Here is a 19,109-nt window from a genome sequence, read left to right as displayed (position 1 = left end):
ATGCAATAACCTGATTTAACTTTGCTTTTGCTGTTTGTACCACCGATGCAGCAATCTATAGTAACAAAGTCACTAACTGCACAGTCCTAGGACTACCTGAGGAATACTTCACAGGGAAAGTAGCTGCCTTAGAAATAGAGCATCTTCTGTCTGTGCAATGCACAAAGTCCCAGACAGGATCATTGTTTAGATTAAATCAAAAACCTTTAGCAAACTAATACATTGGCCCAACTGTGACCGTATTCTATGTCAAGCTTAATTAAACCGATGTCAGGTCAGGGTAAAATGCTACCAATGTCAGATGGCTGCTGTCTGTCCTTACCCACAAGATTCCATAGGGCGTTCCACAGCTGCCTTCAGACTGCACTACTGTAACAGACAACACACACGCCCCACAGTTTTCTGAAACCTTGGGCTAGATAATCCTCTCCCCCTAATGGCTGTAGGAAAACATCTTGCTAGTGCTTGCTCTGTGGAGTGACCAATAAAGTATTTCTTCTGTTGGCTTTAAAAGCCATTCTCCAAATTTTTCAGGATACTTTCATTCTTAGCCATCACTTGGACCAAAGCCAGTAAGAAACACTCATCTCTTAAACTTTACAGCCTGGTACCATTCTCACCTTCTCCTTTTCTCCCCGTGGCTCTGCTTATCGCTGTGTCACTGAGGAATGCAGGGCCCATCCCCAGCATTCCTGCAGGCAAGGAGGTTTTGTGCAGCACTGAATCAGCCCTAAGGAGGGGGCGTCTGGTTTAGCTCTTTGTGCCTCATAGATCATCTGTGTGAAAAAGAAGCTACCAAAAATGCCTGCCTTGACTGAGCATTCCCTCAGATTGACACCACAACTCCCAGAAAAGCAGAATAAGGAGATCAATAACCTGAAGAAACAGCAACTTGAGAACAGGTCGAAATGACACACAGGGAGAAAGGAAATCTGCCTGCTGCCATCAGATGATTTCCAAGAAACAGGTGAGAGAAGGCTGCTGTCTGCCTTGGGAAATCTCCACCACACCTGGGCAGCTCTCTGAGATATACCAGAGCTACAATATTCCAAATGATTAGAGAATTTGCAGCTTGGCTAAAGAGTGGGAAAAATGTAATGCCTGCCCCAAAACTGTGCATCCAAAAACCAGAGACAAATGTGAAAAAGAAATGTAACAAAAGCTCATTTTCCTTGGCTTCTCTACTTTGTATAAGAGCTTCTCACAGCCACTCAGAATCAAGCTTCTTAGCTTCTCAAAAAGGAGCTTTACAGCTAAGAAGCTGCAAAGGCAAAGAGAAGGTAAGGTTCCCACTAGTCTGGTTGAGACCAGACTTTGCTCCTACCACTCCTGTAGCAAATGCTTCAGAATCTTTTTTACCTGCTCCAATTTGCCCTTTGAACCTGGCGGATCCCCAGAGCTACCTGTAGGCATATGAGCACCTGGCCTGCATGCTCCCCTAAGCACAGGCCTGACAGCTGCTCCACCAACATTAATCCATGGGATTAGCCCTTCATTTAGGAAACTATTTGTCTTGCCCGACAGCCTTCCGCGCAGAACAACATGTAGGTTGCACCCAGCCTCCAAAAGAACCACAAGGGCTCCAGAGAGTCCTACTCAAAGCCCGTATCTTGATCCGGGGATGTTCTGGTGTTTTTCAAGGTCCTCTCCCCACACAGATAATGAATGACATAGAAGATAAGGTCTGCATACGTGCAGAGTCAAGGATTTTGTGAAAGCAAGACATTTATCTGCACTTTAGCACCAAAGCCCACAGGCCTGTTCTGCCTTCCACATCACAATCTCTTTTGTCACCTTGACAAATGAAAAGCACTGACTACTGTTCTCCCTGAAAATGTTAACAACTGCCTTATAGCAGCAACTGAGCAGCCACATTCTTGCTTTAGCTTTGGAACCACCTCTTTTAATACATTCCTTTCAAGTTCCTGCTCTTCATCTTGGCCCTTGACCTGATGGTTTCAACTGTAACACAGCCAATAGCCCTAGCTCAGAGCAGTCCCTTGGCTTTACACCACTTGCTCTTACTTACACCAGCAAAGAAAGAACAAAGGAGAGGAAGGGAACCTTCCCCAGCTGCACACCACAGCAGATGCAGCACATAGATGAGAAGCCCCACACAGCAGGCCTGGGAGCCGGTCACGCTGCCATGTGATGCTGCAGGCCTCTCCCCAGCTGAAGGGATTTTGCAGGAGCAGCAGGTGGGTGGGAGCTTTCCTGCGGTATGTCCCAGGGGCCTCCTCGGCTCTGAGAGATGCCATCTGTCCTGGGAGAGCAGTCCTGAGAGTTACTCCCAAGTGCAAGTGTCTTACAGAGAAATGTAAATACTTTAAGCCTTTTATTGGTGCACAGAGTTATCAACACCCTTGTCAGCAGATGGAGCAGAGCTCCACATCGTTACAATCCGTCCACAGAAAAAAATCCAGAAGAATTCCTCTCCCCTCCCAAGCTCCCTCAGTCCGCGGAAGATGCGATGGGTGGGACTGGAGGCACCTCTCCGTTGCCTTTACGCCCGTGCTCAGCAGAAGACGGAGGCAGCAGGCCTGCCTGGGGAGCGGCGCTGAGAGACGGCAGCCCTCCCACCCTTCTGCAAGGGGGGAACGCAGCGGAGCCAGCCCCTCTCCAGGCAGGGGGAGCGAGCCTGGAACAAACGTCGCCTGCGTTGTGGGCAGAGCCGCGAGCAGGGGAAGCCGGGAACAGAACACAGACCTTACACGCTCCTCGGCTGAGTCACCAGAGTGTATAAAACAGAGCCCGGCAGCTCGCGCTGCGCGAAAGGGGAGGCACGAGGCATCGGGACTCTCGGGCAGGTACGTGCGAGCGGCCGCGGTTTAGATCTGGGGGCTACGGGTGAATGTAAGAGCAGGATCCAGCCGTCCCGCTGCTCCCTTCCTCCCGCTGCCATGTGCCGCGGAGCAGGGAAGCCAGCAGCCCCGGGGACCGGGAGATCGTGAGGCTGCTCTGCTCTAGTGCGGCTCCAGACGCCGGAAAGGACTCAGGTGACCAAAGCACACTGGCTGGTCCCTACCTCAAACCTGAGATGGGAGCAAATGACGATGGTCTGTCCAATACCTGGCACTTCTCAGGGAACAGCAAGTAGCTAATAAGATGAAGAGAGAGCCCAAAACAACAGATTAATAAGTAAAGCACTAGTTCAGGGCTATGATTAATTCATTCCACTGACACAGAACTACCTGCACAGCCTTGGGCAAGTCACTTAGGACTTGTATTTTTCAAAGGGGTCTTCGGGTTCCTGCTGAGCTTTTGAATTTCTCAGAGGAGTGATGCAGAAACTTTGGTAGGAGTCTCATGGATGTTGTGTATTTTTCAAAGTGTTTGCCTATCAAAAATGTCTCTCATCACCCATCTCATAGAGGACTGGGATGAATGAACCAGAGGCTGTGATACCTAAACAAACCCAGCTGGGGCTGGACAAGGAGGGAGCACAGAGGGAACCATAACACTGAATAAAGTGCATCTCAGAACCTAAGCTTTTGAGGCCCTGATCCAGGAGCACGCACTCAGACCTGGCCACTTGAACAAAAACACTGGTCAGCAGCTACATCACCAGCACCTCCCTTTGCCTCTGGAACTGGAGCACACAATATCTCACCCACAGCAGAGCCCCAGCCACACCTGCCCCCAGCCCCATTGCCTGAGTACCTCCCCAGCAGGCAGCTCTTCCCAGAAAAGACACTGTGCTCTGTGGGGTTGTCCTGCTGCAATACACAACCAGGTACAAAAGGAAAGTCATATAACATGGCAAGATCCCTCTCCTGCAGGTTGTGCTGTCCCAGCACCTGTTGCTGCAATGTCAACCAGACAAGCAGCTCGCCTCCCATGCAGCTGCTGCTCCAATGTGCAATACTGCTTGGTTGCTTTCTGCATGAAAAACTGTTGGCAAACTTGTACTAAGATCACATGATAATTCAGACAGAATGTCCCAAGGGGCTCCTTTTTGCTTAGGCTTAATTATAGAAGAGACGTTAATTATCCCTTACACTGTCTGGATGCAACAGGAAAACAATTGTATGTGTTTCACTTTTAAATACCTTGTAGCTACCTGGACATATTTTAATTTGGTTTGTAATGCTGATTTATGTTTTCCTTTCCCTGAAACAAAAAACAAACAGATCTTGCAACTAACTGTAAGCCATCCAGCAGGAAGATGCTCTCCTTCTTGCTCATCATTTGTCTGCTGGCAAGAAACACAGCATCAGGCCTGGTGAGCAGAGCAGAGCCTGCAGCATCCAGGGATGTCACCACCTTTTTCCAGCTGGCTCAGGGAGACCACTGGGAGAACGTTAATCTCACCAGCATGTCCTGCAAGGATTGGAAGAACAGGACATGGATCACCCTGCAGCTGACCAACAGCAGCCTGACAGCTTTCCCTATCTGCCTGCCAGAGGCCCTGCAGACCTTGGATCTCAGCAACAACCTCTTAGAAGAGGTGAATGGCACAGAAATAGCAAATCTCCCACAGCTGCGCATCCTTGTACTGAGGCAGAACCTTCTCCAGGCAGTCAGGTGGGGGTCGGAAACCTTCAGCAGCCTTCATTCACTGGACTTAAGCTTTAACAAGCTGTCCTCTGTGCCATCGTGCCACACCTCTTCCATGCCTAACCTGAGGTGGCTGTCCTTGGCTGGAAATCCACTGATTGAAATCCAGCCACTGGCTTTTTCCTGTTACCCCCGGCTACAGTTCCTGAACCTCTCCACAACTCTGCTTGGGCAGGAAGGCAGAAGGGGAATTCAGGAGTCTGCTTTTGCCATCAGTCTCTCCCCTGGCGATGCCCTGCACAGTCCCGAGAACACCATCAGCGTGCTTGATCTGAGCGGGACCTTTCTCGAGAGAAGTAAGTTTATGGATTTCTCATGGTAAACACGGGGCCTGACCTTATTTACAGCCAACGTGAGCGTGTGAGGCACTCTCCAGCATCACATAATCCTGGAGAGAGGCCCTGGCACAGAGCAGCCTCCCCGAGGGAGGGCAAGGACAGCACCAAGCACAACTGCCCATCACTGCAGCACCTTGCCTCCCTCCTAATCCCGCAGCACGCCACTGCCAGCCCCAGGATTAGCTTTGGGAAGCACAGAAGGAAATTCATTTCTCTTTCCAGACAAATGGCCAAAATCTTTCACTGTCTATCCCCATGCTTATACCCTGCTTTACACTGCTGCATTGAAGTAGCACAGAGAATATGGCAACTAAAACCAGCCCAACACTTCTGCACAGTGAGACTTCCCAGCTTGGAGCGACTGGCGGCACAACTTTTCTTTTTGTACATCTCCTGTCAGCTTACTTGTAACTGAGGTGCTGAGACGGGGAGATGCTGAACGCCTTGCCCAGCTGGGACAGAGCCAAGGGTTGGCTCCAGTTCTCCCACACACCAGGCCACTGCTTCCCTGGCCTCCCTACACAGCCACCTTACGCATTTCCGTCTCACTTCATAGCAGTTTTATTCATCTAAAACAATCCTACTCTCACAGGGGCTCTCAGTGAGGCGTCACCATGCATTATTGGTCAGCACTGGTACAAGAAGCACAGCATGGAGTCACAGCAGTGATTCTCTCCAGAACAGGGCAGCAGTAGCTCTAGCCCACGGCAGGGAGCAAAAGGAAGGCAGCACCGAGGGATTCTTCCCATCTGTACTGGCCCCAATTCCAGCAGGCAGCAGTACAGACTTCCCTAGGTCACCTCACTAAGCACTGAGCAGTACACCACTAAATTTCTAACATCTCTTGTGGTAGTGAGTTACACGATTCAGTCCTGGGATGGAAAAGCACTTTTGTATAAGACCCGTTCCTCCATAGTTTCATGTCTCAGCTTCTTCTTGTGCTAGGAGAAATGGGATGGTATTTGCCTTTCTCACACCACTCAGGACTTTGTAGACCTCTCTCATCGCCCTCCAGCCATCACTTCTCAGAGAATCCATTTAACCTCACCCAATAGGAAAACTGTTCCATCTCTCTGGTTGCCTTTATTACCTTTCTCTCTCTGTTTCCTTCTTCTCCCCTGCTCCATAATGGCATGGTCAGATCTGTAACATTATAAGAATTATTGTTCCAGTGTTTATATGCCTGTGCACTGATTTTTGTTTGTATTCCTTTCCCCACGGGGAATAGCTACAGAAAACCACAGAGATATTTTACATCACTATGAATTCAGAACTTTTATCTGGTGGTTCTCTAGCTAAGTTACTAATAAATCCATGTGCTTCACAAAGAGAGGGTTCCATCTTTTCTGTATGCCGCTTGGCAAAATTTCACTAACATCTGTCAATGGGCCAGCATTTCAGTCTGCTTCTTTTTTCCTAGGAGAAATCCACAGCAATGCACTATTTATGCAACAAGTAAAAATCTCTTTTCTGCTTCAGTTCAAGTTGAGTGGACCAGAGACTTGCCCAACCTCAGATTTCTTCACCTGACAAAGATGCCAAAATTACAAAGTCTTGATACCGACTTCAGGTCTATGCCTCACCTCAGAGAGCTGAACTGCCGTGACTCCCATTCTCTGGGTTTTGTGAGGACAGAGATGTTTGAAAGCACACCTAACCTAAGCCATCTCTCCTTTCAAAAGTGAGTTGTTTTCTTTTCTGTTGTTCTTCATCAGTCATTGCCTTTGTCTACCAGAACAACTGTGTGTGGAGCTGACTTTTATGCAAAGGTTGTTTGTCATTGCATATGTGGAAAAGAGGTATGGGTTTGTGTGTCATGGAGAAACACTATGCACCCAGGTATGCCACATGAAGCCTGTGCTGTAGCAGCAGGACGAACACAGCAGGAGAACCAATAAAGCTCAGAGCTGCTGTGAGACTTGCAGCAATAGCATAGTTACCATTTGTCTGAGATAACATCCATCCTGCTGCCACGCCACTAGAAGGCTTCACCCAGCGTTGATGAGATCAGCACAGATGCTCTGAAGCCTACTTTTGGTAGCTGATCACGCTTCCAAAGTCTACATTGCTTTACAAAGGATGAAAGCTGATAGTTTCCTAAATTTACACAACATTTTACAACATATGCAGAAATATCAGTTCTAAATGCTAAAAATCAGGACCCAAACTCAAAGAGAAGGAAGGAATAACAATTAAAGTCGCAGAGATTAGACAGCACCTTCTGAACACTCAGGTTGAGCACTTTTTCTGTGGCTAGGGCAGTTTAACAGTAAAGGCAAGCAAGGTCTTCCTAGATCAGTTATTTGATTTAGTAGCCGAGGGATATGGTCTCAGAGAGGTAATTAACATGAAGGGGATGACTGGCATAAGTCAAGCCACTAGAAGCACACTGAGAAAGAAGCTAAAGAAATGACATAACATCAAAGTGCAGGTGAATGCATGATGGCAGAGATAACCTTTTCCTTTCCAGCTGCAATTTCTAAGGGTGCTATCCACTTACAGCACTTTAGCTATATAGAGACATATATACTAGAGACAGCAGCCACATTGTGCAGTTTAGAGAGATGGGCAGATAGCAACCTGGACTTTCAAATGCAGAATGGGAGTGTTGGTAATATGGTATTTCCAAGGCAACTGGCAATTTGGCATTGTATCTTACACAGGATGGGATACTAAAGCCTGCTCCAATTCTTCAAAGGTGAGCTCAGCACTAACTAATTACTTTATTTATTTGTCATCTTTTAGCTGTAACCTGAGTTCCTTTAATTCTTGGAATACCAATTCCTCAGACAGTATCATCATCAACTTGCATGGAAATCCTCTGCTATGTGACTGTAGGCTCTCCTGGCTGCTCTCCACGCCCAAGATTGTGCTGCAAAAGTAAGTGTTTTCAAGGAGATGAAGTAATCCTCTTTATACACAACTTAAATATGCAAGTTATTTGAAGACCAAATAGTCATTACCCTACAAGTTGCTCACATTCCTTGCATGTTCCTCATTTCCACAAGAGGTAGAAGTGTAAAATAAAGTCTTTTTTTTAGGAAGAAGCTATGGCTGAATTACACTTGGAAGCGGACAAATACAGTGAGCATATGTAGAAAAGCATGAAGTGATATTAGCTGTGGATTCTGAGAATAGTTCATTTTCCCTCTTGGTTCATATTTCTCTATTTGCTGGAGATAAAAAATGAGCTAGCTAGGTGGCCTTGATGGGCAAGCACTGGGAGCATGGCTGGAAGACTTTACAAGTACTTTTGTTCACCATTTCCTCCTGCTCTGGCATTCCCAAAGCCAGAGGCGGTGAACAAACTTGCAAAAAGTACCATTTATCCTCAATTGTTTTCATGCTTTCCAAGAGTTTTACAGAAGAAGCACTTTGCATATGCATAATCTGACTTCCTTTGGAGGGGTAACCAAGATTTCACCACCCAAAACTAAGAAAGCAGGGAAGTATACTGTTAAAATCAGATTGCCTCTCTTCATGAAGGACTTAGCATTTGCATTCTTTAAAAAAGCCTGCAGGGACTGAGTGAAGAAAGAAACTGAGCTCAGTCAAACACTGGATGTGCTTTAGCATGGCTCTTGCAGTCTGAGACAGCCAAGTTTAAGGATCCTGGGGACCCCATTACAACTCTGTATGTGTTTCCTTCTGAAGTGCAGCATTAAAGTCTGAACCTTTAACACAATCTGCCTTGAACCCAGACATTCTTGCCAAAGTCCACAGAGTACCAAAGGATGCTTTGTCTCAGGCACCTTACAAAAGCCAAGAGCTAGTCAGCTATGCTCACAGTGCTGTGGAAAGTCATCTGTTTAGCACAGGACTATCGTTAACACAACCTAGCTCTGGTGTAGGCCTCACCTCTTTAATATGAAGAATGGTTTGGGATAAAAAGGCTCAGAGGAGCCTGTTAATGCTCTTGTGGAATTGGTCTTTTCTAACTTGTCCTCTCTACAGGGTTTTGGACACTTTTTGCACCACATCCCAAGAAAACGGGGACAGGCCTTCAGTTTCTTTTTCACTGCAAGATCTCTACAATAAATGCCAGGCTGAGGAGGATATCTCACTGCCCGATTCAAACACAACCTCCATCCAAGGAGACGCTTTCAGCCTTGCCAACTACTACACCACAACTGCAGCAATGACAACAGACTCTGCTCCGCTAACCAAAGACGCTTACATTCGTCTGAATGAGGAAGCCAGTGTAATGAGCACAACCTCAGCCAACCCAGCTGAGCTGATGCTCACGAAAGCCAACAGTTCCTCCCCTGAGGACGAGGCAGTTTCCGAATCCACGAGCCATCCCCCTTTCCTTGCATCTCTAACCACCTCCCCCGGTTTTCTCAGAGAGCTCTACAGCCAGACCACGGATTATGGCTCTGTGAGTCAAACTGAAACACTGAAGCAGCTCCAGGGAGAGCTCAGAAAAACTCACATGGCATTTCCCCAGGAACGCCTATTCAGCCAGCCCACTAGCGAGCATTCTACTCCAGCAACAGGAAAACCAGATGCCATTCCCCATTACATTCACTCCTTTGCTGTGGAAAGGACACCACAAACAAATCTACGGCAGCCAAACTCCACAAAGTCCAGCACTCAGTCAGCATCCACACCCACCCGGCCACGGATCCACTACGTAGATGACTACGAATACAGCGAGGAGACAACGGAACCCCCTGTGCAACAAACGTACACCTCCTGTGACTACAACCCTTGCAGACACCTTCAGAAGCCGTGCAGCGAACTTCAGAGAGCATCCCCATGCTTATGTCCTGGCATGTCAACAGAAAATGAAATTCCAGACCCGCCGAGGCTCAGAGAGGTGTCTGAAGTCACAGACAGCTCTGCACAGATACACTGGTGCGCCCCGAACTCCGTTGTTCGTACCTATCAGTTGATGCTCCGTGACCAAGGCGATGAGGAAGGACAGCTTGTCCTGGAGAACATTTACTCCACAGCGAGGCAGTACACCCTGTATAACCTCTCCCCATACACCACTTACCACATTTGTGTGACTGCTTCCAACAGCGCAGGGTTAAGCCACACAGTAAACCAAGGAATTGCAGGCAATTCATGTGCCAGGTTCAGGACAAAGCCCAGCTACAAGTCTGTCTTTGCTGCTCTGTCTGCAGCAAGTGGACTCTTTCTCATTTCCACAATTATTTTGTCCATCTGTCTGTGCAAGGCACGTAAGAAGCCTCACAGTGAGCAGTACAGCACGCATCTAGTCTCCTACAAGAACCCAGCATTTGATTACCCATTAAAGTTACAAAGTGCAGATTAGCGCTAGGTGATCGTTCTATACATTCCAAGGTCGCTATCTCTATCACTTTGGTATGTTTTCCTTTATCAAAAAGTCCTTCAGCAAAAAAAAAAAAAAAAAAAAAAGGAAATATCTGACATCATTGCCACTGTGTTTCTAGAGAAGAAAAAAAAAATTTTTTTAAAGGCAGCCAAACAAAAAAAAAAAGCCTTTGGTTCTTGTTCACATGCTAAGTGTGTACATTAACCTTGAGAAGTTAGTTTTATGCTCAGCTACAAATATACTAATGTACATTTCACACCATGAGATGGATCCTTGTCAGCTGTCACCAATACAGTCCATGCAGAGCGAGAATCTAGAATGCATTTTACTATGCACAACAGATACTGCTCTTAATCACGTGAGTGAGGCTGAGCTTTCATTTTTGAAAGAGCATTACTGAAAAGAGCACGAAACAGACCTCCTTGGGCCCAGTGGCAGGGTGCTGTATGCATCCAACTCCAGTAAATAACTGGTGACCAAAACTGCTCAGCTCTGCATCTGGTCAGGAAAAAGAAACACGAAGGTGAACTGCCAAAAGGAAGAGCAAGACACTGTGGGATCATCACAGCCAGGACAATCGCTTTGTTCTGACTTTGTGTGACATCTTCTGCAACTGCAGCTTCCGAGTGCAACCACAATAGCAACCACAGGCAGTGCAGGGTTTGGAACACAAGTTCCTCAGAGAAAGGGTGGGAGGGAGCACATCAGCATTTACTTCACAATTGACTTTAAACAAGAGATTACTACTCAGTTCCATCTGCAGATTGAGTGGGCTGATGACTTACCTCATACAGAGGCATAGAGCCAAGCAAAGAAAGAATTGAATATGTATGTTGCTGAGACTTGAAAAACTGAAATCCTGTACACTAGCAACAGCAGGGATTTATGCAGACATTTTTCACACGTACTTCAGGGTACTCATTTCTGCTATACTAATAACAACAGATGCTGACAATTCCCATTCTTCAGCAGCTTAGAGAGATCTTTTCATTACAAGTTTTTTGTTTGTTTGTTTTATAAGAGGCAGCATTTGTCCTGGTCAAACATTTCCCTCTAACAACCACTGTTCAGAGAGCAAGGTATATTTCTACTGTTGTATAGATACAGCACATCAAACCCCCCAGGCTCGGAGAATGAAGGGTGCTGTATGCTGCAAGAGTCTCTTTTCTCTCCATGTTTTTTTTAATGTTCTTTGTATTAATGGAAATAAAAGCTACAGACTGGTAGTCCTTTGTTAAAGACAGATCTCTGAGTTACGTTTACCAGCTACAGTGTTTAGCCAGAAGAGTGAACACCAATATTTCACTATTTTGGAACCTTCATGTATACAGTTAAAGAACATTTTCATTAAGATAAATCTGTGCTATCTGATGTCAAGAGAATTTTATTTTGTATGTGCCACATGAAGCCACAGCTTCCTCGCCCCTAAGGGCCTGCAACACTTCCAGGCAAATTTACTCCTCCCCCTATGGCAGCACTGGAGATGACAGCAGCTCTGGACAGCTGCTCCCTGCACCCCTCTAGAAGATAGTTCTAGAGGGGAAGAACAGAAAAGATACTGCAACTGGAAATAAAATTAGTTGTTCCACTTCAACTATGAGTAAACCCAAAGGAACACAATGCATAAAATGAGATTGAGAGGATGCATCTTAGCAATCCTTTCCCACATTACAAATCAAAAATCACTGCAACACCTATGGCAATGCTCAGCAGCAGAAGGTCTCCAGGCAGCAGAAATTCGACCTTGTTGAGGGTCAGTGAGCAGGGGACACGGCAACCTGCAGCTACCCACAAGCAAAACGGCCGTTAGCCACAGCAGGGAGAAGGGCTGGCACTGACATCCACCCTGGCCACTCACAGCAGCCTTGTGCTGAGACATGGGAGCACCTGCAAGCTCTACGTGTTGTCATAACTGAGCACAGCAGCCATTTCTCCTCACAGCTGCTACTCCAAGCCGTGCACAAGGACCAAGTCAGCGTTCATTATGTAGCCCTCCTGAAATCCCTCAGAGAGCAAATCACACCCAGGGTTCAGAGCAGCCCAAGCTATCATCTTTCATCCAAGCTCATCAGTGTAAACATACCCTGCGGCTTTCCCAGAAGACTGATGACCTCTCATAGCAGCCTAGACACTTTGCAGGCTACTTTTTCACCTTCTTTTGTTTTCATAGCCCTGAAAAGGCAATGCCTAACACAAAAACCGTCCTTTGGGCCTGACCAGTTTTTCCCGGCACACAGCCCTCGGGTAGGAGACCCCCTTGTGCCAGAAGGCCCTGGCTGCAGACCTGCACACCCCTCAATTCCTGCTCCCCGACCCCAACAGGGGCACAGAGGCAGGCACACAGCCAAGGCCCCTCCCACCTGCTGCCAAAAAATACCCACCTTCCTCTGGAATGTTTTGCAGACAACAGCAAGAGCTTCATTGGTTTCAGCTACCAAAGCACCAAAGACTTGCATAACACTTCGAGACCTCTTACAACAAACAAAATGCTTAAACTCTTCCCCTTACCGCCCTTCTAGGAAAATATGTTGCAAAGAACAAACTACAGGAGAAGTATGTGAATCATGCAGTACAGTAGTAGAGGTTCTTCTAAAACTCACGTGTACCACTTGCAGAAGTTATTATATCTCACTGGTAATGCAGATTCCTTTCCCTTCAGGGAAACTAACCAGTTCCTTCTAAGAATATCTGAAAAAGTATCTCTGACTTGTTTAAAGACCCAAAGCCACTAGTTATGATCATCCAAGGAAGATCTCTGTTAAAGGAAGTAGGATGCAAAAGTACAGGAGGACAGAAGAATTGGAATCTTACAGTGCTCACTGAGCCCATTTTGTCTTCATTCCTTACAAACCAGGAAGATACAGCTGTTCAGAGAGACAATATTATTTAATAGACTCCTTGTGATGAAGTTCTGTATCACATGTTTTACTAAAGGCCATTATTTCCCCATGCAAACCTGACCTTGCTCATCATCAGCTTTACTACCTGTAAAGTAACAACCTGAAATACAGATGTTGTCATATCATGTGTTGGTTGAGCCAGACCAGATAGTCCTAATGAACTGGATCTTCTGGTGTGCATTATCAAAGACCTGAAGGTCACAGATAGATTACAAATATATTGATAGAGTTGATGTTGTAGCACATGATATACTCTTCATTTTCTGTACATATCACAAGTGTAGCTAGCATTATCATAATGATGTATATGTGTAAAACAAGGACAAGTTTCCTCTCTAGCTTCCTCTTTGCAAAACCACATCTACCCCCCTTTACATGTGTATTTCTGTATCTGCTGTAACCTCAATATTTCTCTTCTCATTACAAAAAGCAGTAAAACAGCACACTTTCCTGCACAACCTACTCTAGGTTACAACCTAGCTAGGTTTAGCACAAGGTTGGACTGGATGATCTCCAGAGGTCCCTTCCAACCCTATGATTCTGCAGTAACAGGATGAGCAGAAATGTAAACTGCAAGCAAAACCAAGACAAATACTCAAAGCCTCACAAACACTGAGAGGTATAACATGATGGAAAAGCCTTCCACGACATAGGTCACAGCCATGATGAGGCTGATAAAAACAGCAGCATCTTGCAGAGGCCGGTAAAGCAGGCTCAGTTTTCAGACTACAGAAGCCTCATTCCCCACCAACACACAACAGTGTTCTGTTGCCTATGCAAATTACACTCTTGCCAGGTGCTACCTCATAATTTCTCTTCAACCTCAGTTCCTTACATCTTATCCAGCACAAGATGCAGGTTCATCACAACCAACTTCTCCAGCCAGTTCTCGCTCCTGCCTCTTGTGCCTTTTCACAGGCCTTCTCTCTGCCCTCACACCATAATCCTACAGCCTGAAATCATTTTCAAGTTAAGGAAGCTAATGGTTTTATTCTGCTGTACTTCAAAAAGTTCCAACCTGTGTACAAGCAGTTTGCCCCGTATTCCCACCCAGTATGTGTGTTTTAAGTAACTGCTGCAGCCCAAGAACAGATAAAATGTCAATTGTTCAAAATTCACTTGAACAAGCACAACACTTACAAAGCATTTCTTTCAAAAACACTGATATTGCTATTGTTTCAAACTACTGAATACTTCCAGAAAATGTAAATCACCACAAGATCCATTCCAGAAGTTTAACTGTAGCTGCACCTACCAATTTCAAAAGTAAACCCTAAAAAGCAAGGTTGAACGTTTTCTTGAAGCTTATTTTATAGCTTCTACACAATCCAAGTACATATAATTGCAGAAAAATATTACTCAGTACCATTCCTATTCCCCAACTCCCAAAAGCAGAGCTGTCGTTCCTGTAAACAGGAGCAGTAACTAGCTTGGACATTTCCTTTTGTTTCAGTGCTGCAGACAGGCACAGGCAGCTGAGCGACCTCCCCCCAGTGCTGGCTGGAGCCAGGAGAGCAATCAGGGGACAAAACGCCAACTTGTCCATCTGCGGGTGGAGTCAGACAGCTGCTGTTCTCCCAGCTCTGCTCCGCCTGGTTGTTCCTCCCTAGATTCCTCTTTCAGTCCAATCCTGCTTTGTAGCTCCAAAAGCTATAACAAACCTTTGGATGTATGACAAAGGTACACCCATACATGTCTCTGAAACAATCTTAAAAGCCAACTGGCTACCAGAAAGTGATGAGTAGTAAATCCACTTACCATGTAGCAGCTCAACTTGCTGTACTGTTTATCCCATCCCTCTCATGAAAGGAAGATCAGCTGGGAGAAGCACACTGAGCGCTAACGGTGCTTTCTCAAAAGCTTATGTCAATTTTTTCCCCGGCTTTTCTCTTCGAGGAAAAAATAAAAATAAAATGTTACATGCGTTCCTAAGATCCTTTTCCACTCACTTGGCAAGGCTTTTGTTCTTTCTAGAGGTCCAAGTTCAAGCAAAGGAAGGCCAGAACAACCAGCAGTGTGTGTGGGTGCATCCCCTGAGCATTGCAGCAGAGGCGCGTGCTGTTCCCTCTCCTCACTCGGTACTTCAGAATCAGTCACCAAGTTCTCACGGAGTCATTTACACTGAAGAAACTCTCCGAAAAAAAGAGAGATGATCCCTGAAAAGGCCTCCACTCAGAAGAAAAGCCGTTCTCTTCAAGGCTCAGACACCACACAGCTTTGTGGGCTGTAAGGGAATTGAGAGATCACATAGTCTTCAGTGCAACAGATGCCATTTCGAGCAGCAGTTCCTCAGAGCCCTTGTGTCGGCACAAGCAGGAGAGTGAGGAAGCCCAGCAGAGCAGAGCAGCAGCACAAGGTACGTTGCCCTGTACCACTCTACTACAAAGGGCAGCCTTCTTTGGAGAGCTGCCCCTGGAATCACTGCAACTGGAGGCAGGGAGTCCACATCGCACTGCTGCCTTGAACAGCCTCTTCTGCACAGGACGCAAAATTAAACCACCACACTTGCTCAGCAAGCACTGCACTGGCACAGACGTGCTCCTTCACAGCCACCTCCAAAAAACTTACATCCATCTGGAGGTAGGAATGAGGATGCCTCTGTGGGCTCAATCTCGCTTGCCAAGAAGGATCTGGTTCATGCTTTACCTGCGAAATACAGAGATATTTATCACAGGTGAGAACATGCTTCGTGTCCACGGAAATGAATATTCATAAAAGAAAAAAAATGTTTAAACTCCTGGTACTTTTTTATCAGCTGTCCAAAGGATGTAGTTTGTTCTGAAACAGGGCAGCATATCAAGAGTAATTTCAACCTCTTTAAAACATAATCAAGCAAGACAATAAATAGCAGCTTTTACTTATTTTTTAATAGATTCAGGAAATGACCCCTTAGAGCAAGACTGATGTTCTGCTGTCACCTAGAGGGAGAGGATGGAATCATCCTGGGTACTATTCCACATGGAAATACTTAACCAAAGAACTAGAGCCTGCACTGGTGCTACTGGACCCTTAAGGAAGCTGTAATTCTTCAAAGACTCAATAGTCTCTGTTGAGAATCTCAACATTCCGTCAGGATTCAGCCTCCAGCAATTGCTTTTCTCCACCTTAACCCTCTCTAGAGGCAACAAATCCCTCCAGAGAGTTGATGAAGGAAAGGAGGGACTTCAGTCTGAGTAAGTGCAACTGCAGCTTCAGTTTCTAGAGACACAGAAAAATAGGCGTCCTTTGTGTTGCTGTTCACCCAACTCTTCGTTTTGTATTGAGGTGCTCATCTGTTTTCAGTTCAGTAAGTAGAAGTGATGAGGATTATCAGTAGGGACAGTCCCTGTCCCACACTGCCTTTCAGCAGTGTATCTGCTCTTTACCTTTTTATGACCAGGAAGAAATTTGCCAATCTGACCGAGTAGAAAAGAACCACGGACTTCTAAAGATCAAGAAGGGGACTGCTCTCTGGGAAAATCAAAACTGGTAAATCAGTCTAAAAGAACAGTAAGATTTCTCTGTTTCCAAAATCTATGAATTCAAGATCAGAGCACATTCATTGCACTTAGACTTTGCTGCCTCTACTGAGCAAAATAAAACCTTGAAAGTCACAGAAACAGCATGCCATGGACAAGCAGGAGTCATTCTGCTGTTCCTGTGCACCACACAGCTGTGCTTGCCCAGGTGGAAGGAGCCCCAAAGGAGAGTCCACTGCGTTGATGGTGGAGAAAGCAGTTGTGTTCCTCATCCTCCTTCCCACCTACCCATACCTTGTTGTCTGTCCCACTCCCGCATGGATCCCCAGGCATCCCTAAAGGGCTGAGCTTCGTTCTCAGCATGCCACTAACTGAACACCCCTCCTCTGTACAGCTCAATATACACACAGACAGTGTAACGCTTCTACCACATTCAGTCAAAACTGGTGACAGGTCCAAGTCCCACCTGAAGGACAGAGTACTTCTTCAAAAAAATAAGTGGAAAAAAAAAAAATAAGACCAGGATCATGTGTATACATGTTTACTGTATGATTTATCATCACCTTCCTCACCACTCCCTGGAAATTCTGGAGAACAGAACAGTCAGAAATGATGATAAGAGGGAAAGAAGAACAAGATATAGTGCAGGCATCCCCTGATCTAAATCCAGCTCTCAAACAAGTCTGGAAAGCTTCTGTACATGCCGGCTCTAAGCACAGCCTAACACAAACACTGACCCTTGGGCCCAACCAGTTTTATTCATCCACCTCAGATCCTACCCTTGCATGTAACAACCGCATTAAATACACACTAACAATTTATATAACTCAGACCAAGTACAACTTCTACCAGATGTGAAACCAAACACAAGGAGACAGATCTCAATAGCATCAGCCTACAATTACTGAGGCAAGTGCTGATGAACCTAAGACAAACCCAGGCATGCTGGCAGCAGTTAGCGGGAATCCTAGTGCAAAACTCAAAATTAGCCATAAACCCAGGCCAAACCCCAGGAAAACTAAATAGGAGTTCTTGTAGGTAGTCTCCTGAAGAGTATGGAGATCCTAAAGCTAATCATCGGATCCTCCCAGTCCCTCCATCTGCACCTGCTCACAAGTCCATCCTACTTCAAATTTTAGCCTTCACTCCAATAGGAGACTAAACTTTAACAGCAAAGTTTTATGTTTAGTCAGCTCAGATAAATCTTCCACAAGCAATATTAAATCACAAGTTTAACGCTGTAATGCAACTGAAAGCACAGCAATGACAGCATAGTAACAAAGTCCTAGGCTGCAGCAAGTGGGGATATGCTCAAATGCAACAGCTGTAGGCACAGAAACAAAAGAAAGAGTCTGCTTACTCTTGGAAAGCCTCAGATACACAGGAATCTCCAGTGAGATGCCCTCAGTCCTACTGCCAACCCATAAATGAGGTCTGGGAAGGGGTGGATCCTGACTCCAGTCCTTCCAATCACTCAGATACGTTGCATGCACCTGAGCTCCCCTGGTTTGGCCCTGCCTTCCCACCAGGTGCTCAATCATTGGTTCAGGCTGTGATTTAGCACTTCTACTATAATGGGCATCTATGAAATGTCTATACATAGCCCACTGTCCGGACCAACTTTAACAACCTTTACGCAAGCCCAACAACTCCACAGTCACACATACCAGCACTCACTAAGCCCTCAATCCTAGCACTGCTCTGAAGACCAGCTCTAGAGAAACAACCCTGCCAAACCAAAATTGCCTGTAAGCCAATGACCACAGAAACCCTAAACTTAGATCAGCAGCTTGCTTCATACCCAGTAAAAACACAGGTTCTCCAGCCTGCAATGGAGCAAGCAGCAAGCCTCAACCCTAAGTTACCTTTAATATTGAGAGGCTTTTGTTTTAACCAAACACAGTTAAGTATAACAAGGTGACTGTAAGAGCAAGTTTCAGCCTTTATTTCCTCTAGAGTCCTGAGGAAAAAACACCCAATCACCGCCATGGCTCCTAACTCTAGTACCGTAAGGGCAGTGCTGAGCACTGTGCTCACTGCTAGCAGTATTTCCTACCAGAAAACCATACTGTATGTGCCATACTGTAGCATTACTGAACCCAAAGCCCAGTCCAGCACGCAAGAAAAAACACCTGCCCAAATGTATTCCACTCACTGTGTGCGCAAAGGAAACTAAGAGCCTGGCCTGAAGGCTGCAAGGTGACCAGCTGCAGCTCTACACACAGCTCAGCACTTCTCAACTCCTCCTGCTGAGTAACAGTGCTTTATCATGGCGGTAGCGTTAAGCCAGGTCTTAGCGCTGCTGCTATCACAGCTGGCAGCACCACACTATGTGTTAGAGACCCCAACCATCCCGGGCATTTAGGATTGCTCTGTGCCGACGATGCTGAAGGTGATACTGACCCAGGCCAGGACTATCGCTATGGCACACCCTCTGCCCACGGCCTGGATACGTCTCTGCTCTTAGACTGCCTTCTTAGCCATCAGAAAAGGAACACGAAAAGACAAACACCAGCCACCCCCAAGCAACTCTACCACACAGCCAACTGCAGGG

The 19,109-nt window shown here is 46.2% G+C and overlaps 1 protein-coding gene and 1 long non-coding RNA gene across 2 annotated transcripts in view; one reads left to right on the top strand and one right to left on the bottom strand.

Moving 5' to 3' along the window:
- LOC122184083 overlaps positions 1-19,109 on the bottom strand; it is a 23,445-nt gene extending 4,336 nt beyond the window's left edge. The window contains exons 1-2 of the long non-coding RNA XR_006180480.1: positions 18,959-19,109; positions 14,856-15,743 (exon numbers count right to left, since the gene is read on the bottom strand). This is a non-coding gene — a long non-coding RNA (uncharacterized LOC122184083). The remainder of the gene's footprint in view (positions 1-14,855; positions 15,744-18,958) is intronic.
- Positions 2,509-11,436, top strand: LRRN4 (leucine rich repeat neuronal 4). The gene is made up of 5 exons (XM_042878538.1): positions 2,509-2,807; positions 4,131-4,853; positions 6,375-6,576; positions 7,641-7,775; positions 8,850-11,436. Exons 2-5 carry the CDS (start codon positions 4,166-4,168, stop codon positions 10,174-10,176), a joined length of 2,352 nt encoding a protein of 783 aa, XP_042734472.1. The 5' UTR covers positions 2,509-2,807; positions 4,131-4,165; the 3' UTR covers positions 10,177-11,436.

This window comes from Lagopus leucura, unplaced genomic scaffold (assembly GCF_019238085.1).
Source record: "Lagopus leucura isolate 7727_CA_CO unplaced genomic scaffold, USGS_WTPT01 Super-Scaffold_73, whole genome shotgun sequence".
Classification (NCBI taxonomy): domain Eukaryota; kingdom Metazoa; phylum Chordata; class Aves; order Galliformes; family Phasianidae; genus Lagopus; species Lagopus leucura.
Note: the sequence above shows the minus strand (reverse complement) of the source record. Positions and strands in the feature narration are given on the sequence as shown.

What these genes read in the sequence shown, in the direction of transcription:
- LRRN4 (XM_042878538.1), top strand. Translation starts at nt 4,166, where the DNA reads ATGCTCTCCTTCTTGCTCATCATTTGTCTGCTGGCAAGAAACACAGCA. An exon ending in AGCCATCTCTCCTTTCAAAA is followed by an intron (nt 6,577 to 7,640) that starts GTGAGTTGTTTT and finishes GTCATCTTTTAG; the next exon opens with CTGTAACCTGAGTTCCTTTA. An exon ending in CCCAAGATTGTGCTGCAAAA is followed by an intron (nt 7,776 to 8,849) that starts GTAAGTGTTTTC and finishes TCCTCTCTACAG; the next exon opens with GGTTTTGGACACTTTTTGCA.